Source organism: Haliotis rufescens, unplaced genomic scaffold, assembly GCF_023055435.1.
Source record: "Haliotis rufescens isolate VD_foot unplaced genomic scaffold, xgHalRufe1.0.p SCAF_6, whole genome shotgun sequence".
Taxonomy (NCBI): Eukaryota; Metazoa; Mollusca; class Gastropoda; order Lepetellida; family Haliotidae; genus Haliotis; species Haliotis rufescens.
The window spans coordinates 29,935,635-29,962,577 of NW_025964334.1; the positions used below are offsets into that span (position 1 = coordinate 29,935,635).

General features: G+C 38.3%; 1 protein-coding gene across 4 annotated transcripts in view; it reads right to left on the reverse strand.

The window, feature by feature from the left end:
• Nucleotides 1-25,335, reverse strand: part of LOC124141030 — a 37,872-nt gene extending 12,537 nt beyond the window's left edge. The window contains exons 1-2 of one of the 4 annotated variants that reach the window (XM_046508891.2): nucleotides 25,153-25,335; nucleotides 24,586-24,738 (exon numbers count right to left, since the gene is read on the reverse strand). In XM_046508891.2, the coding sequence (XP_046364847.2) occupies nucleotides 24,586-24,695 (110 nt within the window). In that variant the 5' untranslated portion in view covers nucleotides 24,696-24,738; nucleotides 25,153-25,335. Of the gene's footprint in view, nucleotides 1-3,621; nucleotides 3,761-6,288; nucleotides 6,474-24,585; nucleotides 24,764-25,152 lie in introns of those variants that run through there. The other 3 variants (XM_046508890.2, XM_046508892.2, XM_048386345.1) reach the window with 3 other exon arrangements.
• Between the last annotated feature and the right edge of the window lie 1,608 nt (nucleotides 25,336-26,943).

The following is a 26,943-nucleotide window of genomic DNA, read 5'->3' on the forward strand; positions in this document are numbered from 1 at the left end:
GAGACGCATCGTGTGTGATCTGAGCAAATACAAAGATTTCAAATCCTTTTCACTGAACACTATTTTTTCCATCTCAAGAATAACGTATTTAATGATGTTTGCTAAGAGAGTCACATATATGATTTAACAAGCTATGTTTATTTCAACTGAAGAAGTTGGGGACATCTTATGTAAATACGTTACGTGTGAGGTGTTTTCTTGGCATTGAGTACCAGCAGCTGTTTGCTGAACACACACCGCAAATGAAACGTGTTGACCAACAAATCTAGACAAACACAGCGTTGACTGTGAAGACATGATTAGGGCAGTGCACTCCTGACAAATATCCATAGATGTTTATTGAGAGACCACAAACATGTTAAATGTGTTTCTTTTGTATTACATTCATTTTAAACACTGCCACTCCGAAGATAATTGGAGAAAAGATTTACTGACGTCGGAAAGTTCGTAAGGATAATGAATTTGGATCGTATAAAAGCTCCTGATAATATTCTTAAATTAAAAGTGCATTGAAAAAGCTTGTTGCATGTTATCAAGAGCTTAGACACTTGAGCATACATACAACACTTCACTGATTTAGTAGGGACGTCATCATTACCAGTACAGCTAGAGGGCATTGCTGTTTACTAAACGTATATCCCATGACGGCTAGTATAATGATATATTGACCACTTGTAGGTCCTATGCCACTTTACAACGTTCCGTCGTATTATAAATCAATGGTGCTGATCCGCAAGTGAAATGTTATGTGACTGTTGATTTACTTTTTCAAGCTGAAATTTTCAAGTGTTTTTGACGAGGAGACACGTTAAGAAATGTGGTCTTTGTGAGTGTCTGAGTAACTTTAACGTCATTTGAATCATGTCACGACACTGATTGTAACATTGGACCTGTCGGAGTCGTTGATTTTATTAATAAAAGCGACAAAACCCTTTTCATAATCATAGCAAATCTCCATTGTACGATTTCAACTATATCATATGTATTTGTTCATGAGTCACTATTAAATAAATATATATAACAATGGACAAATTGGTTTTTTTTATGTGACGAACAAAATTGAAAAACAATGTAATTAACATACAGAGCTATTTGAGGCTCGATAACTTTTAAACATACCATCTTTATGCGATTTATTGCTACCCTTAATACTTTAACCGTTCGAATTTGATTTTCCCATAATATGCATTCGATGTATATATACTACTCAACTTGTGATAGGGATAGCAATTTATGTCATTTTATTTAAATAATAAACACCTGACATATTGTGCGAATCAGTTTTGCGTAATATGGAAATATCAAAATATCCCCATCAGAAATTGAGTAGTATATAACGGTGTTTTTCATAACTTGAAATACACAGTTATTCATGAATAACAGCGTTCAAAACATGCAGTGAATGTGACTATAGAATTGTATACAACGCAATCTATGGTATGCCATAAAGTCGTTCATCACATCCGTCAATCCACGTGAGATCCGACCTTCACCTTCCCTGTCACAGGGTGCACTGCCCTCTGACCTAAAGAGAATGACGTCGATTGTATGGGTGTCTCGTGACCTTGCGCCCATATCGGCCATGTTGGCGTTCAGCTAAACTTGTTGTTTTCTGACATTCGATCCGGGCAAGTGACATTTGGCTGACACACAGCATAAACATGTTGACATATTGACCACAAGGCCTCAAGAAACGACTTACTCGTTACACTTAGTTTAAGAACAATTCCCCGTGTGTCTACTGTTTCTATAATAGTAATTTGTTCCACTATAAATGTTAGACATATATGTCATATATGTTTAAAAAAATATAGCAACTTCAAAGCTCAATACATAGCATATTCAGTCGCACATCCATGTACACCTCTATGTCTAATATTCAATGTTGTTGTGGGAATACAGTTTAATTTTACAGTATGAAACTTAAATCTATCAGAATAATAAAAATGCTTTTGGCATAAAACACGATATATACTACGCAAAAACAGTAAAAGAATCCCGATTCTTTCATATTACTATAGGTAATCTATCATGGTATTAACTAAAGTAATATGAAAGAAACGAGTGTGTTTTTAACTTCTATTAAGTGGTATATTTATGGAACAATTAAATAAAAAACAATTTATTCCGTATTGTGCTTACTGTATATGGTTCTGTTAAAAATTGTACCAAAGACCACGTGTGAGATACCTGTAAAATAACATGTATAACTGGCGCCATGGACTGTCTTCAGTGTAGATACTAGTAGATTTCGTAGATGTAAAGTATTGACTATATTGTTCATTGATCATATACAAATCAAAGTTACCAATATGTCGATAAAACCATGTTCTCCACATAAGACAATGACAGTATTGATCAATGATTTAATGGGTGAATAACCGTTCCTGATGTCAGCTGCCCATCAAACAAGTGACCGCAACGAATATAGCAGCATCCGTTAACTACCAAAACGTGCCACCGAACAAAAACACACACATCTAAATTAAACACGGGCCTTAATCCCAAGATGTATACAACGAAACCATAACACCCTTCCATACAATACCAACAGAGACTGTTAATCAGTGGCTTAGTTAAGCTCAAGACGACTGAGAAGGTCACGGAGAAATACTTACCTCTTCGCATAGCATTCATGTTTAACTTCCGGCGGGCTATCTTAATTTACTTCATTGATGGAGATGAAGCATGCACTCAGCAGCTTTATCGGATGGTATTTTGAATTCTAACACAAAAAATACATTTCAAACGACTTAAGCTTAAGGAGTATATATATATATAAGTAACAATGCTGCGTATATTAGCTTACACGTGGGTGGGGCTAACAGCATGTGACACAAATAGAACATGCTGTATTATTTTGTCCAAATGAAACCGTATGACCTTGAAAGAATTAAAACCGGTATTAAACTTACTTTTTATTATTTAGATACTTCCAAAACGCTTTGCAATGTTGTCGTGAGAGCTTTGAGACTTCTAATATGAATAGTAACAAGCTTTGCAAGCCTAAGCAATTATAAGGCCTGTCATCTTTGTTTGTAGGGTAAGTTGAATTAAACACTATATCTCCAACATGTTACACTTTCAACACACTCGCGAAAAACATAAGAGGATCACGAGTAAAAGGTTGACAATTTAACCACCGCAGCAGTTGAACATTTAATTTCATGACTTTTTATTTTTTATTACATTTTAAAGTTGAATCCACTTTATCTGAATGTGTCACTCCACCCTGTTGCGTTCGCTCATCACGAAGATCCGGGTTCGATTCCCGACATGGGTACAATGTGTGAAGCTCATTTCTGGTGTCCCTCGCCGTGATATTGCTGGAATATTACTAAAAGCGGCGTAAAAACATACTCACTCACCCTGTTAGAAATTAAAACCCTTTACAAAGGTTTTGAATCATTGTTTGTTGTTTAACGCCGTTTAACAACAGTCCAGTTATATGACGTCAGCCTGTAAATAATACTGTCTTGACCAGACAAACTAGCGATTGATAAGATGAGTTTTATATTAAATGAACGGCAAATAAAGATTAAAAGAAGCAGGTTTAAAAGCCGCAGCACACATATGTTATAAAGTGTATAAATGGATACAGTGACAGGACTTGTTTGTTACCTTTTCACCAACGTAACCTTTTGAGGCACCGTTACTGGCTGTTGGCTGTCATTTTGAGGACGACATCGAAGTTGTCTCTTACCTTTTGCCTTATTCTTTACATAAAGTGCCATGGACACTGATCATTGAACATTGCCAACTGTAACTGACATTTTACTTTTATATACCTAAGTAAATAAAAATAATGCGGCTTATGTAACACATTCATCCTTTTTATAGCTGGGATAGGCATATTCAGTACATTTAGTTCATCAAAGAGAACGTATGCACACCAGCTTTGTGTAGAAGCCAGCCTCGATAACTTGTGCATGATTCGAGCATCTGCTGATGCTAATGTACGTTAGTTGAACATGCAGATATGAAATGAAAGTGATTACTGATGCAATCACCACACGAAGGACAAACACGTGTTTGTATTGTTTCGATTATTACATAAACATCTGATATGTGATATTTTTCATATGAATGTATGATGTAGCTGTTCTGAACTATCAACACGTTTAGGTGTCGTCACTGGACATTTTTTCATAAACATAGTCTGTATCTTACGAAATGAACTATGGTTTTCACGTCAAGGTCCAATCAGATAATCAAGCATCACGTCAGTACAGGATCCCATGACCTAAGTCACCAAGTTTGATTTATTGTTTTTCAACGTCTTCAGTGATATGTAAACGTTTCATCTTTTTTACTTAACGTTGTTGTGTTTGAGGATGTATCCTGACTGCATGTTGTTTTCTTCACGGGTTTGCCATTGAAGGATACAGATGTACTTGTCAGTAAGCAGAAGGTACTTACGGAATGGATGTAACTAATTGATGGATTAAAGCCATGCTTTCTTTTAGGGGAAATATGAATGTAACATCAATTAAAGCCTATGTTTTTGTATGATTAAAGATCATATGCACGTCATAGTCTTAGGTATTTGTGAAGGAAATATTTCAATTATGACAAGATTATGATTTTATTAATAAGGAAACATGAAATGCTACGCTCCAATAAATTGCTCTCATTCTCTTAGACTCTACATCAAGGAACGTGAAGTATGTGGGTGACATATTAAAAGGTCAAACAGGTATATATATCAACTGATATACAGTAAACTACGGTTATAACGAACACAAAGGGACCACTAAGTTTTATTCGTTGTAACCGTAGTTCGCTATAAGCAAATGTACGGAATATATACAGCAAATAGACAGGACCAAAAAAATAGTTCGTTATATCCGTTAGTTCGTTATAAGCGTGTTCGTTATAACCGAACTTTACCGTAAGATACCAATAAAGCATCGGATTCCATTATTTTACAAAAGCCATATTATCGCATAAAACGTCACCTTAAGTGAATAATCAGTCTCGATGATCTGCCGACATAGATTCCATTGGGCGTAAAATGCGAAATAGCGATGGCAATTATATGGATGGATCACTGAAAAACAGCGATGACACCAGGTGTTTGCGAAAAGGGTAACGCATACCTACAGTATTCATATTAGATAAAATCATACAATGTAGGTAATGTTTCTTTCTAAACATCAGTGCAAAGCATATTACAAACATAATTAAAGTTGAAATTCAAATTCACACTCATGAAGAAAGGTGACACACTCGAAAAAAGGAAAGAAAGATATTGATATATAAACTACCCCACGAAACAATGATAAAATGAAGGACACCAGCGAATCGACTGTTCTGTCCTACCGGTGACACCAGGCAGTACAATATCCAGGTTCAAAATGCACTACACATGTGCAATATATACGCACAATAAATATATTCCTTTCTCTGAGTTACAGCACTGACATGTACAAGGCATGGTTAGTGGCATAACTTAAAATGAAACATAAAGAAAGGTGGGAAAATAACTTACATAGATACGGAATGTCTAAAGAGAACCGTAAGTTAAGCTCAAAAGTCAAATGTCGTAGGGTAACTTTATGAGAAAGTTCAGTTTCTAGCACACAAACTGACAATGTTTCCCTCTGAAGAATCCGTCTATCCTTGCGACATTCTCTGTATTAACACGACCATTCTCTGTATTAACGCGGGCCATGCTCTCCCCACGTAATTTTGTTGCTTATTTTGACGTCATCCATTGATGAGCTTATGCATTCGTGTCACAGGTCATTAAATCTTTCTGTACTTAAGTCTACTACTTAGGGCATCTGTTTAAGTGATCGCTAATGCTATATCCTCTGTTTCAATTCCATTCAGCGTTGGTTCGTGTCATTGTTGACTTAGACGTTGCACACCCATTTTATGTTTCTTTTAACAGTTTTGACAGTGACACCTATACACATTCAACATTAAGGACAGCATAACTAATATAACTAACATATAACTAACACATACACACACACATAGTACATATGCACTAACATATATATGCATAACAAATTCAACATAACGCAACACTTTCCCCTGAGACATCATGTGTTAAGATACTGACACAATTTAAATATGATGAGAAAAATGAAATATCAGCGCTATTAGTAATTTCGTCACATGAGATACAGTTAACAGTACCTTCTTAAACGTTCTACATCATTATGTGTTACGATACTCACCCAATATCACTAGTATGATTTTCCTGATTTAAATATGACAATGAAAATGACACAATAGCGTTATTAATAATTTCGTCCCATGAGGTCTAGTTCACAGTACCTTCTGATTAACGGCTTCGGTTGAGGGTCGAAGAAGTCTTGCACTTTGGACGGATCCCTGGATTTTTGATCACTTATTCTCACTTCACCGGTTTTAGAGTATCGTCCCATCTTTACTCACTGTCTACTCGCAAATGGCAAAATCACTTTGTCAGGGTACTATCAAGATGACAATAAATCAGCCATATCACCATTAATCCATCTATTTGCTTAAACACTTGGAAATGTCGAGTTTTTGCAATGGCCTATAACTCCTGATAGGTCAAAACGTAAATATAATAACTGGCCTTAACGTTACCAAACACACGACAAACAGCAAGTTTGCATCCAACGCGGTTAAGGAACACAATTGACACACGCTCTCGAATTTGATCCATTTTGTTTCTTTAAAAAGGTTCTCAGCACGAGGTGTCCTATTTTTGGAGAAATCACAGGCACCATGCTTGCATTTTAGGAGGCACCGATGTTTAAAAATAACAAACTACAACTAAAACTGGTTCAAAACGCCCAGCAACCAATCACTACTACAATGGGTGTCGCTCAGAGAGTCGGTTTCTTCATTCAGTATCCAACAGGGTCTGTCCTGTAGAGTCAGCTGAAGCATCTGCGAGGAGCACAAGCCACAAAATCCAGCCACACCAAAACACACAAATTCACCAGTCATATAAATCCATATTCATCAGATTACAGCAAAATGAAGTCCGTCCTGCGTAAAACATTGGGTTACTTGTCTGTTGTGAAAAAAACAACCTCGCTTCGTGTTGTTTTACATTGATGTATACGTGCAACCAAAACAAACTTTTACCTAACCATTTCACTTAATCCAAGTCCTGAACATGACCCCACGAAGGAAAATTTCTAAAAATCCGATTAAAGCAAGAAGCAGGTCCCAGTTGGACATGGCCCACCACTGCGCATACAGTCACCTGTTTGACTGAGGCATATTTTTTTCGCCGGCAAAAGCTGTTTGAGAGCATCTCTAATGCGGGAAGCGGCGGGCCAGAACCCTACTCGCTACGCTGTCAATACCTGCCTTGTTTTCCGGCTGTTTACAAAACAATTATTGATAATTCATTGGTCTTTTTAGCTTTTTTAGCTTAAATGCGTGTGTCTTGATGCAGAAGTTTATCTTGTAAGCCATCCTATAAAAATGTTAATCGAATATCGGGACATACTTTTAATGCACAAGGGTTTTAACTTCCAAGCCATCTTGTTTAAATGTTAATCGAATGCAGTGGCAAACGTTTAATGCTCAAGGGTTTAACTTCCAATCCATCTTGTTGAAATATTAATCGAATGCAACGGCAAACGTTTAATGCGCAAGGGTTTAACTTCAGAGCTGTCTTGTTTAAATGTTAATCGAATGCAGTGGCATACGTCTAATGCACAAGGGTTTAACCTCTGAGCCATATTGTTTAAATGTTAAACGAATGGCATACGTCTAATGCACAAGGGTTTAACTTCTGAGCCATCTTGTTTAAATGTTAATCGAATGGCATACGTCTAATGCACAAGGGTTTATCTTCAGAGCCATCTTGTTTAAATGTTAATCGAATGCAGGGCATACGTTTAATGCACAAGGGTTTAACTTCTGAGCCATCTTGTTTAAATGTTAATCGAATGGCATACGTCTAATGCACAAGGGTTTATCTTCTGAGCCATCTTGTTTAAATGTTAATCGAATGGCATACGTCTAATTCACAAGGGTTTAACTTCTGAGCCATCTTGTTTAAATGTTAATCAAATGCAGGGCATACGTTTAATGCACAAGGGTTTAACTTCTGAGCCACCTTGTTTAAATGTTAATCGAATGCAGGGCATACGTTTAATGCACAAGGATTTAACATCTGAGCCATCTTGTTTAAATGTTAATCGAATTCTATATGTTTAATACTCAGATATCCCACAATAACTCATACGGTATTGAACGTGATCAATATTGTTAACCTCGTCACCGTCCTCAGCTGAGTCAACATATCGCTTATGCTGTTGAATGTTTGCGTGTGTGTGTAAGTTTCGCAAGCATATGGTATATGAGCGAGTGGCGGGTGTGGGTCGAGGGGTGAGTGAATGAGTGAGTGGCGGGTGTGATTGGGTGTTATGTGAGAGTGAGTGAGTGAGTTGGGTTAAACGCCGCTTTTAACAGTTTTCCAGTTATATCTCGGCGTGTCAGCTTAATGTGGGAGGAAAGCCCGAAGTGATGCAGGTCTCAGACGTTTACCACTTCGGTGAAACCCACGAGCACGGGTATGGTGCTGACAAACCTAGAAACATAATCGGGGCGAAACGGGATTCGAACCCACAATCATAGGTTTCTGGCGTGCCTAAGGAACGCAACTCTGCACTGCGAATCGCGGCGCCTTAGACGACTGGGCCCCCCGTGCCCCCGGGTGTTATGTAGTTGAGGCGTGAGTAAGTGTGTAATTGAGTGAGTGGCGGGTGTGGATGATTCTTATGTGGGTGGAGGGTGAGTAAGTGGTGGGTATGGGTGAGACTTATGTAGGTGGTGGAGGAGTGAGTGAGTGGTGGGTATGGGTGAGACTTATGTAAGTGGATGGGTGAGTGAGTGGTGGGTATGGGTGAGACTTATGTGAGTGGAGGGGTGAGTGAGTGAGTGGTGGGTATGGATGAGACTTATGTGTGTGGATGGGTGAGTGAGTGGTGGGTATGGGTGAGACTTATGTGAGCGGATGGGTGAGTGAGTGGTGGGTATGGGTGAGACTTATGTGAGTGGAGGGGTGAGTGAGTGAGTGGTGGGTATGGTGAGACTTATGTGAGTGGATGGGTGAGTGAGTACCGATTGTGGGTGAGATTTATGTGGGTGGAGGGGTGAGTGATCGAGTTGCAGTGTTGATTTGTCTATCAAGTTTCGTGTCGAGCACATTACCAGTTAGCGAGTCGAATCTCAATGCCGCATATAACAATATTTCAGTTACACGGCCGAATGAATGTCATCTGATGGGAGGAAAGTTCAAAGTGACGCATGTCCTTGGTTTCATATTTATCTGACGTTTACCACTTAGGTGAAATCGGCAATCAAGGGTAAGGTTTTGTCATTACTAGGATCACATTCCGACCGAATCTTGGATTTCAACCCAGTAAATCAGTAAGTTTTGCAAAGGCTTCTTTATTATGCATATATATATCTCTCGCAATTTCTTGCAGGCGTTGTGTGTGCCACGTGACTACCAGGTATGCGCGCGCATCCTCCTCATTACACATACAGGTACAATTTACCGGAACATGGTGAACACGGTATTGAGGACACGTGCCTTAGGACATTCAAGGAAGGTCGATCTTGACCGATCAACCTTGTTTTTTAATCCTGGTTATATCTGACAGAGCTTAATGACATCTTGGGTTTAATGGCTACTATTACCTATCGATAAGGACATGTATATGTTCCAAGGTAAATGTTTTACCTTACGATGAACTTACGGTCAAATATTTGACGCCTTCCGTAGAAAAAATTAAAATGGTACGACTTGAAAAGCGCCGTTTTCTTATAACGTATATATCCTATCAACTGTTAATGAATTGTTGCATATCCTTCACATCACTGTCCAAATGCAATGTGCGTATGTCCATATGTGATATATGTGTGTATTAACTGTTAATGCATATCTAACTAATGCATGCACACAACATGTAACATGCACAGATCATGCATAACTCTCTCACATGTAACAGGCATATAGTGTATATGAACCAGCTGGATCCGTGATCCGTGAGCAGGCTCGGTGACTGGTTGATAGAGTGTCATCGTACCCCGACGGCGTGGATCGTTGTTCACAATATCAATCACTGGATTGTCAAGTCCAGACTCGATTATTTACATGCAGCCGTTATATAGCTGGAATAGTGCTGAGTGCGGCGTTAAACAAACCAACAAACAAACTTACATATTAACAAACAAACAAGTGAATGAAATATACACTATAACTATGTCAGACTAAACGTATATGTCCCATGTGTAAAGCTTCTTATTCAGGTGGGAAGCAGTGCAAATCACATTCATATTTGTGAATCGGCGGGTCATCGTGAAGTTATGATATCTACATGACATTATCCACATGACTTCTTTGATGATTTATCAATCCCAAAAGTACGAAGCTTCATTTATGAAAAACGTCTTCCTCAAGCAGTTTTTAACGGAAATGAACTCTAGTAAAAAAGCACATATTAAACTATGTTGCGTATTCCTTTGATATTAGTTGTTCGTTGTTTAAACATCCTCTAACTATGAAGAATGAACGATGCGTCATGCACACAAGCCGCGGAGATATGATATGAACTGTAAGCTGGATTATCAATGATAACTATTTCTTTGATTAGCAAATTCTTTAAAGTAATACTGCAGACATCCTGGTTCATAACTGCATTACTACATGAACAATGGTGTGTAGTCATTTGTGTAATCCAAATATTTTATGGGTGAAGGTCATGCAACTGTTAAATATGTATATGACTGAAATAATTTGACTCCACACGAGTAATTATATATTACAGTACGTGTAGTGTAGCAGACTAATATATAAAATGGTAGACTAACATTTAGTCTCTGAAATCTTATATTACACAATATCCTTCTTGACTCTTGAAAATTTCCCTATGCTGATTGTGGGATAGAGCTAGCTTGAGCTGGCTAGACTTGCTTTTGTATGCATTTCTAGATTTTTTTTTTCTCATAAAATAAATATATTCCACGGTTATGGTGCAGGACTAATAAAAAGGTAGCAACAGTTAAAACGTTATTCTCGCATTATTCATTAATGATATAACTGAAGATATGAGTGTCGATAAAATTCATCCAATGCACAGTTTTCATATGAATAACAGCATTGTTATATAGAAACTAAACACCTGGATAAACACAGAATGCGTATTGAGGTCATAATCATTATGATGTCATCACTGATGTCACATGGAAGCAATTGTTTTCACTTCTAATTTCTACTGAATGAGATTAACCCATTCCAAACTAGGACTTCCTTCTAGCATTTTCGAAGATTTATTTTATTATGAATATGGATAAGAATATGTGTCGCTTTTATTTACATATTTAGGTCAGGCGAACGTTGTAACTAATAAATCACCATGCTCCGAACATCGCACCTACGTGTCAGGCAAAACGTACTTTACACGATATATTATTTCATCATTATAGTGTCCTATATATATTATCCTCGCCCAGTCACGATATAATTCAATTGCACTTCTTCTGCTTGTTACGAGATGATGGAGAGTATAATTCAATACGGCGAACCGTCTGGGTACGAGGTATTTTGGGTCTTATATGATCACGCATTTGTAAGAAAAAACACCTGTAAATGTTTTACAGACTTATTATGTAAGTATTTTTTTGTACCTATGATTATGAATCCTTAGCACAGGTACATGTGTTATGTCATATATTCAGTGGTGTATTTCATGCAATAGATCTAAATACAACGGCTGACAGATTCATTTGAATTGCTGTCGCATTTTTTTCAAATTATGTCAAATGTATATGGCAACATATAAAAATCAGGGTTCTTCTAAAAGTGGTTCTGAAAGAGACACACGATTTAGTACAAAAATATATAGTATTGCCAAAGAGCATTGTATCAGTTTCATGGTAAAATTAAAAATATTACCTTTGCTTTTATTATTATTTAAAAACTAATCTGATTAGCTATCTGATTAGATGTATCTGATAATACTCTATCAGTGGTCAATGTGAACCCCACATGGTGTTTTCTGTGGGTTAGCAGTGTTGCCCATAGTCCACACACTGACCACTCGGTGATAACACAATAGGTAGGCTTGCGTCCGGGACGTCCTCCTGTGTTTAGTATCTCGGGGAAGTTGGGCTGATCATCGATCAAATATGTAATTCACAGTATCTGATCAGCAGGCTTATGGTCTTAAAGGATCACTACACTCAGGCCAAGGTCACTCCCAGTCAGAATGATTCTAATCCTGCAAATACCACTTTGTATTTCTGCTAGCTGAAATTTTAAGATTCCAGTTTACAGCGTATAAAAAACAGCTTTATTGCGATGACGTGGCCAGCATACGTTCCAATGAAAGTATGCATTACAAAGAACACACATGCTTAATTAACACATCTTGATGATCGTAATAAAGATCATCGTAGAACTCTGTAAGGTTATCATAAATATTTGAACAAATTGAACTCATTACCGAATTAATATGTTTGAAATCTAAACATGTTTAGACCATTGGGAATAAGTGTGCTACTGGCCAGTTTCACATGTTTCAGTTCTAATCACGTTTAATAATAAAGGATAAAGCGCACGTACACCTTCTGCTGAGATTTGATAGACCATTGTTGTGCTACTGTGTCCATTGCCACGTATGTAAACGGAATGCCGATAAAACAGGAAATGTGTGCTGGCATAGTGGATAAGTCAAATGATTAAGAGAACCACATTTATCGCAGTAGACTCTGCTTACCAGAAAACTATCTAGATAATCAATTATGTTGGCTGTTTCCGGGCCGACTCCCTCTCTATTAATAGAGAGTACATTTCACTGGGGGTAAATCAGATTCATCTTAAAGGGGTCACCATCGTGCTGTGTCCAGTTCCATTCTATGTTTACACATCCCGACCATCATCCTTATCATTAATTAGGGTCATCATTAATTCTAAAACGTCAACGCCAGAGAACAACCAGTCTCCTTCATCTCCCGAAAGACCTTAAACATGAAAACGGCGGTGAACACCATACGACTGGACAACTGAATATCAGCGAAAATCGGTGTTTGCCAAAAGGGTAAACATGTAAGAAAACTTAGGAATAGATTGATACACATAATACATTTGAAGGTAGCGTAGAGAGAAGGTGACGCTTTCGGGACTTTAATCAAACGTGCCTATTTCACTGTGTCTGGCCCCTTTTGATATGTGAGGCTGGATAATCAAGGAAACAAGTTTGTTTGACACCGACCAAGTTATTCTTGATATATCAGTATTTAACTGGCATTGAAAAAGTAGAAATTACAAGAAGATTGACCATTCTAGTACGTCCAACGAAACAGATGTGTTATAGCCAGTGGGATGGTATCCCGCTGCGTGGAACACTTACTTGTTTCTTTATTATTCACTAGTTTGCATACATGTGGTGTTAGGCTCAACGGTGGTCACATGTACGACTGACCTTGTAACTAGCAAACACTTGGTTAAATGACTATTTTTAGGGGATAGTGGCTCGAAGAAATGTGTTGTACACAACAATTGATCGACAGGGAAATATGGAACTGTGTGCTTGAAAGGATTGACATATTGAATGTACACTTTGAACCGTTCGCGGAGCAATATCGACTGTTTGCATTAAATGACAGGCAGGCAATATGGACTGTACAAATTAAACGATTGACAAGGCAATATTGATTGTATACATACATTAAATGATTGGGAGGCAATATGGACTGTATGCATTAAATGATTGGCAGGATAAAAATGCATGTTTTTACAAAGAAAACATTTTTGAGAAAACAAAATTAGTTTAATAAACGACGGGCCCAACTACACCTAACCAAACAAGATAAAATGCCCTCGGTCTCAGGAAGTTGTAGACGCTATATGTGAATATTAAGCAAGTCGAAGTATATGCAAGGTTGATATATAGAGACACGTTGCTCTGCCTCGCCCAGAAATACGTTAACACGAGAATACAATTCACAGTAAAGGTGACACATTGCTCTGTCTTGTGAAGCATAAATATTCAAATATAGAACAAAACATTTCGCTCGTACCCGTGATATATATTAAAAGTGAAATTTACGTTTATGATTATTCATAGCGATTCTTGTTTCAGTAACTATTGAGGATGGGACATCTTGGATAGTGGCATAAATCATAGTAACTGAGCTCCTTCACTGGTGTTTGCAGTTCCACGCTGTTCAAGTCACAATATTTACTGGATGTCCAGCTGGAGAGGCAACTGTATGTCCAGTCCTTATCTCATGCACCGTCTACTCTGTCCTGTCGACTCCCGACGTCGTATACCTTAAATCAAGTTTGACGTGTAAACGGTGTTACGGGAAAATGTTGCCTGTGATAAATTGGACCCTTGAAATGCTTGTCGCCAAGGCACGAGTGGGAAAAGAGAACAACATGAGAGTGCTATAATAACGTTATATATAATACATACAATAAGGTATGAAAATGTACAAACTACGTGAGGACCATCTAACTTGGGAGAATGTGTCCTATATTAAATGAGAGTGAAAACATTTTTATCGTGTAGCTATTTTAGTAGCATGCACGATAACGATAGTGCATCCCGGGAAAGAGTGATTGTTTGTTGTTTAACGCTGCAGTCAGCAATATGTTCATCGTCTCAAGGTGACCTGCCCAGATAAACCAGTGAGTGAGTGAGAACGCTGACGAATGCAGCTTTCTTCTACGGCGATTTGTTGAGTTAACAAATATATATCACATACTTATATCAACAGTTTGAAGTTAATGGATGGGGATATGTGTATTTTATACAGTGTGTTTAACCGACCGATCCCGTCGCTTTAAGTTCATACAGCATGGCGGCCACGTTTGAGATAATGTGTTTTCAAGGTGAATAGAAGTTGGGTATCGAATTTGAAAACGAGTAATAATTAATGTCAGGATGACGGCTGTCGCCAGTTGTTATCATGATAGTCACGTGGACAAGTCAAACTGGGGAGTACAGTTCCAATATGGATGTCTGCCAATGCTGTCCGAGGTGAACTGTGGGATTGAGGTGAGCCGATTGCCAACTCACACTTTGAAGAAGCGCCGATAAAATATTCATCGATATTTCGACTTATACTCGGTTGTAGACTGTCCCACGAATTGACTGTCGCTATTGACGCCCTCCAGGCAGTGGCGCCGATTCATCATGGTTGGTCCGTTACTTACAAACATAGTTTAAGTGCAAAAACATAGAAAAAATATATAAATACACTTAATGCCATAATAATCTGATCTATTAACTTTGTGGTTTCACTGACAACTACACTTTAGAACGTCCGTGTTATGCAGAATGTGCTACTGTGATAGATCTGCTCCGCAGGCCATACCGTCTGACAAAGCCCGGAAGAATCAAACACGTGTAATACTATACTGTAGCATTAATGAGAACGACAAACGACATATCTATATGTGTTTTTATTCAAAATTGAAAAATATATAATCTTATAATTAATTCAAACATTTTACACGGGGAGTGAAATATCTTGTCTTTTATATCTAGGGGGATGTTCACTGCGCCTGAATGACGTTTTTAGTGAATGAGTGAGTGGTATTGGTTTTCCAGATATATTCCTAGAAATATTCCAGTAAGGGGACCACCATTTAATATGCTGTGCTTTGCGGACACTGCTTCAAAACACGCAGGTTGTTTCTGTTTTTTTCACAACACGTTTTTGTTCTGGACATCATGCATGTCCAGGGAATTTTATTTTTTTAAACTTGACGACTTATTATGTTTTCCCAGTTTTTTTCTGGAACGAATTATTCTTGAAAAGTTAACCCTAGGCCCCTCCCCAGCTATAAAATAGTCGGTCCCCATAATGTGATTATGGGATGGGTTTAAAAAGATTTCTCTAATGTAGTGTATTATTATAGTATTATTTGAATGGCCCATGGTCTGTTCACCCCGAGATTATACGTTAAACTAAACCCCGCAAGAAAAGTAAGACTGCATATCTCTTGATGATTTGAGTGGAGACTTTGAATAGGATTAATGGCGACAGATAACAGCTTATTTTTGTTCTGAACATGATCCAAATCACTGATGTCCTGAACAAGACTGATCCATGGATATTGTAAAAATGGCCACGACGACAATCTGGCCATATTAATACAAGTTTCTCGTTTCATACCATCGCCCGACCCTAATTTGTATTTAGAAAAATGTGAATTTAGGCTCAACTAGAGTGGTTGGGGAATCGACACAAAAATAAATGTAAACTTCGACCCATTTTGTAAACGAAAAACGACGAGAAACAAGATGTGTTTTTGATGTGACCTGAACAACTCTGGAGTTGGAATTGACACCAGCTTAGTCAGACATTAATTATAGTCCTATCTTCCTCCTTCTGAACCTTACATCCCTCCACCCTCATCACGACATAATCCCTAATCCTCATCCAGCCCAAAGGAACGTTCTTGTACGTTCCACTACACCAAATCAGAATTAGCTTGTTCAGCCGACCGCTTTCGTAAGAAGTGTGCAGACATATATCTGGCAGCTGAGACTGGATGAGATTGTGTAAGATTTATATGCTTTTTTCAATGTACTTCCATAGAGTAATTAAAACTGACCATGTTTTTCAATATTGAGAGCTGTCTTTCTTAACATGAGGACTTATACTGAATGAAACTACAGATACTTTTCAAGAAGGTAACATTTGGTACAGAACTGGTATTGGTGTGTTTCGCTTTCTGTACTCGGAAATGACACTGGCTAAGCTGGTCACAATATGTGATTACATTGCAGCATAAAACCAGGCTGTGCAGGCATGTACATGGATTGGCTGTTAAATGCCTAATTATAAAAAAAAATATATAACGTTACTATAGAAGTATATAGGAAGACATTTGGCTGTGTTTAACCTGTAATCGTATCTTGCAGCCATGACTGCCAGATTGCCATGCGCCCCACGCAGGGACAAACCATGCCACGTTTTGTCTCTATAAACAGCTAAGTCTGTCCGAAGCAAACATGACATCTCGTGTATACATGGCACTAATTCTAGGACAGGATGAGTCGATCTATCACACATGTAGCTGAACCCAACCGCTTGATTAACTAGAAACGTGTCTCACCCCATGTTCGTCCTCTGAAACGCTGCCAAGAGATTGTGACCCATATCCAGGGTTGTTGACAAGGTGTCCAGACAACAACTCCACACAGTGCCAAGACTCAAGTCGCCCCGGGAAGGCCCAAAGTTAGTGTACTTCAAGTGTCTGTTAGAATATTGTCAACTGAGGAAGGAGATATTTAGATGTTTCCTGACAATATGACAGGGGCGACAGTGTGACGTCTCGGGAACATTTACACCTGTCCACAACATATCCCAAAATCTGCTGAGTCTTCAACAGGCACTATATTTAACTTTGCTCATCAGCATGATCAATGCACATTGTTGAATACGTTCAGTTCATACGTTAATGTACCAATGACAGCATTTTGTTTCTAAGGATTGTAATATTTTAAGAATCATTTTAAGAATTTTATTTAGGCAGATGCTAAAGTTATATTTTTATGAGTTTTAGGATGAAGAATGTTTCCATCAGACGAGAGTATAACTGATAATGACCACAGGTGTTTTGGCGTCCTTTTCACAGTGATGGATATTCTGTACCTGAACATATCAACGTGGTAATGGCCGGCGAAAAAAACAACAATGACTTTACGTTCAGGTCAAGTGAGATGTCAACGTTTATCTTAAGTTAGATGGTAGTTGCCTCCGCATCTAAGCTGGTCGATAAACAACTAAGAGTTACTTCCCCTTATGCAATATTCCCATCGCCTCATCGCAACAGTCAGATCAAGTGTAGACAAACTCGAACACACGCGCTTCCACCACTTTAGTAGCGTTGTCTACACACAAAAAACAAAGTCGCTTTAAAACAACAACAGCAAATAAACCAGTGACAACCTTCCATCAGGGCACAAACCCATCCTCGGTAAGATTGCGTAACCCGTCAATTGCTTCATGTCTGACCGTAGATGGCGTCAAGATTGCGCAAGAGCCGCGTCACAAGTGGTTGGAGTGCCTGTCAAATGATATAAGTCAATTGTTCCCCTAACAAGACTAACGTCATCACACCAGCATTCAATACGTACACATTACTGTGACCCCAGGCCAGTACGGCTTAACGCCGCTTCGAACATTATTCCGGTTATATTTAGGTGTGTCAGCTTAATGTGTGAGGATAGCCCGAACTGACGTTTACCACGTTAAAGAAACCCGCGGGTTTACTGCTTGTAACCGAGAAACATACTCGGAGCGAATCGAGATTCGAACCCACGATCATAGGTTTGTGGCGTGCCCAAGGGACGCAACTCTGCCCAGCACATCGTGGCGCCTTCGTGCTCCTTGAAATTGTTATGAGTAAAGTCTGCACAATGCAATAAATAACTGAACGCTTTCTGACATGCCTGAACATTTTATCAATGTATATTACCTTTCTACAGCATGGAAGTATTATTAATAAGATAAAAATATGTAAATCTAAAAAATATTTGAGACTTTAATGCAAGGCGTTCCCATCATGCATAACGATGCAGCATTAAAACCGTTTTCACTGTAACCTTGCATTCACACCAGTTGATGATCCCTTGTTTCATAAGATTTATGTTTCAACAATAAAAGAACAATGAATATGACACAATTGTTGGAAGGCAACCGCAACAAGAGAGTCAAGTCTATTTGGCGATGCATAGCCCTGCATAGGCACGAAACAAGCTCAGGATGGAGTTTTGACGTTTGATGGAGTGCTGTCAGAAGTTCATAAAACACAATGAAATAGCCGAAATAGCAACTTCGTGATAAATGAAAACACATTTATTAAACAGCAATGTGTGTCAAGAAAACACCAATATGATATAACATATTAAATTCCGTTCATGACATCGTTATTTGACAGACGGTTTAGTGAAACGTTTTCACTGTGAGTCAAACATCTTCACCGTAGTCAAGCATCTTACTGAGTAGATTGATGGAGTAGACGGCAGACATGCAATCACCACGATACTGTGAGTTTGTTTTGTGAACCGGTGCATGCACTTTGACGGACGGGACAATTCGAATCGCAAATAATAGAATAATGTGCATTTGTTTTTCTAGTGAAGAAACGATTATGCTTAAAGCATTAAAACCAAGTGGATGCGGCAAACTGTTTGTTACTGAGTGAGTATGGTTTTACGGCGCTTTTAGCAATATTCCAGGAATATAATATCAACTCTTCATTCCCTGAAGCACATATGTTAAATCAATCAAGGGCAGAAATCCTTAATCAATCCAACATATGAACTTTCTAATGTATTAAGCACATTCAATCTTTTATCAATGAAGAGAAAGCAATCTTTTTTTAACCAAACCATTAGTTCTCTAATAAATTGAGCACATTCAGTATTTATTTAGTGAAAGGTAGCAATATTTAATCTATAAAAGATGCCGACTCTTCAATTGATGATGCAATCAATTAATCAGTGAGGTTTACAGAACTTAAAACAATCAAACAAATCAATTCCTTATCGATGAAACGCATTCATCCTTCAATGAAGGGTACGTGATCTTGCATAAACCAAATACCGTTTTCGACATAATAAGCGCCTAGGGCGCTCTCATAATTAGAAATAGGGGGCTCTTATTAGAATACTATTTTAGTGAAAAACAACAGAGTTGAAAGATCGTAAATTTCGTGGTTTATGCTGACAGCCTGAAATGTTTATATACAACAGATATTTTTTCCAAGAATTTAATTTCCCATGATTAAGGATGCTTATAACAAATGTATTATACGAGAATAAATAAGTCTTGTGCACATTGATCAATTAGAAGGGTGCTAATTGGGATTGTTCACTAGCCAATATATTAGCAAATATCGCGTGGGTGCTTAGTACACAATTTCTCAGTACGAAGAATGATGAAGAACATGCACTAATTGCCTTTAGGACAGAACAAGGGGCATCGAAGGTCTAGGTTGCCTGTTTTTAGATACAGCGTCTTGTCAAAAGCACCAGTACTGTGACATTTCTGAACTCAAAAACTTCAGAAACAACTGATTGACCAGAATGCAATCCGTCAACGTCTCCCTGCTTGTTTACGTATGGACAGAAGGTTGTCAAGTTTATACCAAAACCCATCGCTTAATATTGTCCTCATCATACACCTCGTCAAATAGTCATATACATCATAGGACAGGGTTTCTAGTCGCGTCTCTTTGGCTGCCCTTTACCCTTTAATACAGGTGTACTTGTATAATTGAGACATGGTAACTAGTAGGCGGAAAACCACTTGGCGCGCCGCATACATTAAAATGACTTCAACAAATCGCACAAGAAATGCATGATAAAATTTGACTTTTATACCGGATAGGAAATGATATGAAACAATAAGGACAGACTTTAATGATTGTTTTGAGGTAATACTGTCATGATGGGGGCGTGTTTCTTTATATTTGTTTCTACTCGGTTTGCACCTGTGATTGATGCCAAAATTGTAACAAAAGTGTGTTATATAAACTAAAGAAATATATATTTTATTTCTTTCTGTCCTTTCTCATTATTAAGATATGCATTGCATTAGTGAGTGTGTGAGTATGGTTTTACGCCATTTTTAGCAAAATTTCAGCAATATCACGGCGGGTGACACCAGAAATGGGCTTCACACATTGTACCCATGTGGGGAATCGAACCGGCTCTTCGAGGTGATGAGCGAACGCTTTAACCCCTGGGCTACTCCACCGACCCGTATTGGATTGAATAGAGGAGATAATTCTATACGTTTAACAGAAAAAGGTTGGGTAGCCAAGTGGTTAAGGCGCTCTTCAGGTTCAATCAATATATACATCACGGCGGGGGACACTTAGAATGAGAATCGAAACCGGTGTGGCGATCGAACGCTTTACCCACTAGGTTATCAAACCGCCCCAGGTCTGAAGAACATTCTCTTGGTATTTCTACATTTTAAAACGAGAAAGCCGAAGAATGAATAGTCTCGATTATCTGCCGAAACAGATTCCAGTGGGCGTAAAAGGCAAAATAGCGTATATGGATGGATCACTGGAAGCCATGAAGACCTGGACAACAACTTACTGCCTTGTTTCCAAACAGGTCACGTCACATACCGTAAAGTGATTGAGCTCTAGTTTGATAATTACTCAACACGCCCCTCACTGGTGGGAGACACTTGAGCCTTACATCATAGCATACGTGAATTACGTAAGTGACATATCGGATAAAGACGTGCTACAGAACCTTTGTCAGCCTTTGATGTTACGTTTTTATGGTGTTAAGCGGCGATGTTTTCTGTGCAATGATATTGTACCCAACTGTTACATATGCTATATCACATTAACTACTTCTTTCCTCATATATGCCCTGTACATGCAGAGTGAGGCCGAAACAGATTCCACTGGGTTTGGTTTGTTGTTTAACGCCGCACTCAGCAATATTTCAGCTATATGACGGCGGTCTGTAAATAATCGTGTCTGGACTAGACAATCTAGTGATTAATTTCATGAGCATCGATCCACGCAATGTTGGATCGATGACATGCATCAACCAAGTCAACGAGCCTGACCACCCGATCCCGTTAGTCGCCTTTTACGGCAAGCATGGGTTGCTGAAGACCTATTCTACTCCGGATCTTCACGGGTCCACTGGGCTTAAAAGGCAAAATAGTGGTGAAACTTATATGGATGTATCACTGAAAATCACCACGAAAAGAGTAAGCATGTCCTGCCATTTCAGTCACACAATTGGCATAAAAATGTAATACTTCTGCCATGGCTACCTGTAAAAAATCGCATCTGGACTAGATAATGCAGCGACAGAGAGTCTGGACCAGACAATCCAGTGACTATAGCACGTTAACTACAACAGGACCATTACAACAAACTCATGATTCCTTATATATGCCGGGACGATTTGCCTGGAGACGATACTGTCTAGATTAGCGAGATAACTACAAATACATTTGGCCACATTTCGCATTCCAAATTTATAATCAAAACACTCAAAACATGAAACCTTTAATCTGTTTAAATTGAGAGCCATTATGAAAACTTCCTACTTGACAAACTAAACCCCTTGCACATTTGTGCAGTCCATTTACATTGAAACTGCGAAAAGACACTCACGTGAAGTTGGCGTTTAATCCATTCATTCTTGTAGCTCCTCTAGCCGGGACAAAACACTTTTCAACACCGAAACAACGTGAATGCACAAGGTTTAGACATACACGATCGCGAACAGGCAAATATTTTAGTAATAATGTGTAGAGAAGCAACGATTTAATCAACGTCACTTAACGTAAGACACGGGATTCGAGATGACTTCTGCTCAGCGAAGAAACGCCAGATTTATAAGGACCTTAGTTAGAGTATATCACAGTGTACAGCCTGCCCCCTCCTCATGTACATCCTCCATACTGCCGTGTGTTATTAATCTTTTCTTAGCCTTGCACAAGACCCCGACTACAGCCTGTGGGACATGTCTCGGTAGAACATCAGGACGTCGCTTTCGTTATGGTGGAGTGCTTTCCATGTTACATGTTTGAGACAAAGTTCCTTAGTTTCGTGAAAATTCTATTTTGTATTATTTTGTGACAATGACGCTATTGATTGTTTTACTGTTTCTATAACGGAGGCGCTTTCTAAACCGGTAACGTATGTCTTCGGTAACACATGGCTTTCAAAAGGCTTTATGGTAGACATGCAGAGAACGTTTCCAAGTTTTACTTGTACTAAATGTTCCCGCGTTTTTTCAGGTGAAGAATTGACATGCCTTTGCATGTGTTTGTGACGGGTGCCACCGGTGGGGCAGGATATGCTCACCTTTTCGCGAAAACCTGTATCATCACTATTTGATATTGATTCATGAACACATGCCAAGTTCATTAATATTTACCTTGCACACTACGACAATTATTTTCCGAGATGTACGTACGTGTGTGTCCACACATCAATATGTTAGCAATGCTTGTGGTCTAACTTATAGTCCTTGAAATAAAGTTATATCTACAGTAAAAAGAAGATCAATCCACAAGGAAACCCACGAGTATTAAGGAACCTTCAAGCATCTTAATTTCAGGAGCTGAAAGGGGGATTAATATAGTTTGCTGGATCTGTAAGGGGTATGAGAAGTGACTGTTCCACTGACATGTTGTTTACTTTAGTGACCGTTTAAAACCTTGTAGTAGTGGATAAGTTCGTTTGAAGAACCCAAATAATGTATTTTTAATAGTACAAAAAAACTCCCAATAACGCCATTTTGCGATTAAAAAATCACCAAAGTTTCCCATAAACGAGGTTCTTACTGCGTAACACCAACTTTCATTGCAGTATATGAGATTATTTGAGGAACCCAAATAATATATCCTTGAGATTTAAGACATATTTGCGATTACAAACATCCCCAAAGCTCCCCATAAACGACATTCTTACTTCCTATTATGGGATGCTGTCCTACTTGTATGTTAAAAACATCGCGGAAATTCTTAAACGTATATAATAGGTAGACACAGTTCTTTAATAGCACATTTCCTTCCCCAGCGAAGCCGAGCATTGCTTATTGTGTCATTGAGTGACGTGTGTTGACGTTGAGATGAGAATGCCGGACGCGGTGTGATAGATGAGTAGTCACAATGTTTTATAGGTCGTTCTTATGCAAAAAAAACACAGCAAATATGTCACTGTGGTATTCTTGACATATTCCTCTTTATGGTTTACGAAATCTCCCGTATTAACACAGACCTACGTCTATGTAGAACAGGGCATCGATATCATAAAACAGATCTGTTGGTTGTTAAATTCATCCTTGCTTTGCCAAACATGCTTATTTGTTTCAGGTGTGTGGAGGCTTGAAACTGCCAGAGGGACGCTGTATGTGAATTAGGATGTGCTCAGCAAAACAAAACCCGCAAGAAAGAAAAGTTTAAGTTCTGTTAAACATTATCCTTAAATTATCAAGTGCACATTCAGATTGATAACAACACCGGGGTATCATATTTCAAAATAAAATATGATTGATCAAGGACTTGAAATAAAATAAAAACGACGAAACCTTTTCCATATTCATTAGAAATGTACGTTGAAAGTAGAGAGAAAACGTTACGTTCCGTGAAGTCCACATGTAGACCGATAATACTATATTAATATCTTTCTTTCCCAATGGAGTAAGTGACTGCTATGATATCACTGACAGAGGACATTAAAAGTAATAATACTTATGTCCACACAATTTCTACTGACTGAATTACATGCCCTTAAAGTAATCAGCGCGCGGTTAATATGGAAGACAAATTGTTAAAACTAATAAGCAAGCACGGTTATACTTCCTCTAATCTTGTCATCATTGACACAACATTCACGTCCAAGTACATTCCCTGTAGTAGGGGTACATGTCCCGTAGACGGAAAGCATTGCAGTGAAGTAAATAGGCTGCTCAGGCAATGTCTTAATGAAATATTCTGAAAAGAAACCTCAAGGTCTTCGTAAACATAGTATTGGATTTTTAAAATTAAAGTATATATCTATCTATTTACCACGGTAGAAAATGTGATATCAAATTTTCTTACCTTTTAAATTTCGATTTTGTCTTCACAGCAGGTAGCGATCCTAAGCTTCCCAACGACCCCATGCTTCCGAAGATCGAGCCTGTCCCATTCGACTGTTGACCGCTGTCCATCGCGATGTCACCAAGCCACTGCAGGTAGCCGCACTGTCAAAACCTGTTTTGAATCCCTCGCTCAGGTACTGTCGAGGCCATAAATTAAGGGAAGTGATGTCAACACACATGGAGTATATGTATGGTGACATTTCTCAATTTCAAGACACTGGTTAAGCAAGACTTGACCCACTGGGACTTCTACTGTAGTACAGTTTTATTTATTTATTACTTCGCTGGCAGGTTTACATTCGTGAATTACCTACTGTCAAAACATTTGATACTTTTCCAACCGATCTAGACAATTCTTACCCACGTAGACTCATTCTTTTAAAATTGTGGAGCAAACAACTCTTTTGGTATTCTTAATTTATATATTTGAAAAAAAAGACATATTTAAACTACAAAAATAATTTATGCAAGAAGCAAAGGAACCTTAGCCTAATATAGAAGACTATATAGTATGTAACATACTTACAGAAACAATGTGAATACGCCTATGCACAACTCTCGTGTGTAATATTTATCCGTAATTGTATTCCGACAAGGCCAGCTTCTTCTGTTCAACTGAATGCTCTGGTATATGCCTGCCTTTTCTTTACTATAGCACAACCCGTTTCACCGGCATGTTGTGGTGTACGACAAGGTTGTCTCATAAGCCCATCATATTATATACGCTCTGTCAAACGCTCATGAGTAATGTGTTAGTTGACTCAACCAATTGTATTTCAGCATTGAAAATACGACAATTTGTTTGATACATCCTAAAGCGCGAAGTCACTGCTACGTATATGGTAATGGACTACCAGTGGCTGCTTTTTGCCGGTTATGTGGCCTATCAGACCCGCGACACGCCTGGTACTCTTTATTATAATGTTTAAGGAAATACTCGCGTTTCCTTTGAATGACTTAAGACAGGGGCATCGAATGAGTACAGACTATTTTGAGCCCACACAATCAGCATTATTTAAGAATGAGCCAAACATTAAGAAATCATTATGAGAGTATTCAGAAATTTTCATTTAAATGTTCATTTTAACACATTTTATAACTTATAACCATACTTAATGTATAAGTAAGGCCAAAATGTACAAAATGCAGACTGTACATGTTGGGGAAACGTTTTGATAATATAGATAAGTGATGCAGAAAAACACCAATATTTCAAAGCTGTTGGTAACTAAACCAATTGACATCTTCTGGCCCGTTGTGTACATATCTCTATATACCATGTACCATGAGTTTCGCCTAAATAAAAGCAAAAAAACCCTTCCATATTCATCAGAAATTGATTGTAAGATTCCGACAATATCATGTGTTTATGAATCACTATCAAATAGTGATGATACCATGTGCGATGATAGGTGAGCGTATTCTGTCCAACCAGTGGCAAGTCTAATCTGACCACTTGGTCGACTCTTCCGACCGGCATAGCATACTGGGGACCTATTCTAACCCGGAATTCCTTTGTGATCTTTACTTAGGAATCTCTTCTATTGAAGTCGTCGCTTATGTATTTCCAGCAAATGTTGATAGAGATAAATTCGAACCCGGAATCCCATGGAGGTGGATTTTCATTAAATTTGAATATTTTCAAAGGTCTTCATCTATAAGTGGCCTTAATATTATGCCGTATAATCAATCACAACAATGACAAATAGTTTAAACAGCATCCGTATTATTTTCATTTTTTTCAGGGTAAAGTTACTTTATCTTTGTCGATCTGTGACGTTTTACACTTAAAGAATAATATCCTGCGGTTGTTTTCAACGCTTTGTATGTTTTTAACTGTCAAATATTATTCGGAAATTCTTGTGTGTCTTTGTTTACGACTTTATTCCCATGGTCAACATAAGGTTACATTTTAGCGCATATTATTATATATGTGACCCACGTGTTGATTCTTTGGTAAAACAGGTCCCCAGTAACATATGCCCATGATCTTGCTTATCATGTCAGTCGACCCGTAAAGAAGAACAGGACTTCAGCAAACAATGCTTGTCGTAAAAGGCGACTATGCTTGTCGTAAGAGAAGACTACCGGGATTGGGTGGTTAGGCTCGCTGACATTATTCATGTATGTCATCGTAACTTAATTGTGTGGATCGATGTCAATCACTGGATTGTCTGACTCATTCTCGATTATTTACAGACCGCCGTTATATAGCTGGAATATTGCTGGGTGCGGCGTTAAACAACAAACAAATATCATGTCAGTCATTGGCTTGTCTGGTCCGGATTAGTTCGAGGGATTATTTCGTTAGTTTGTT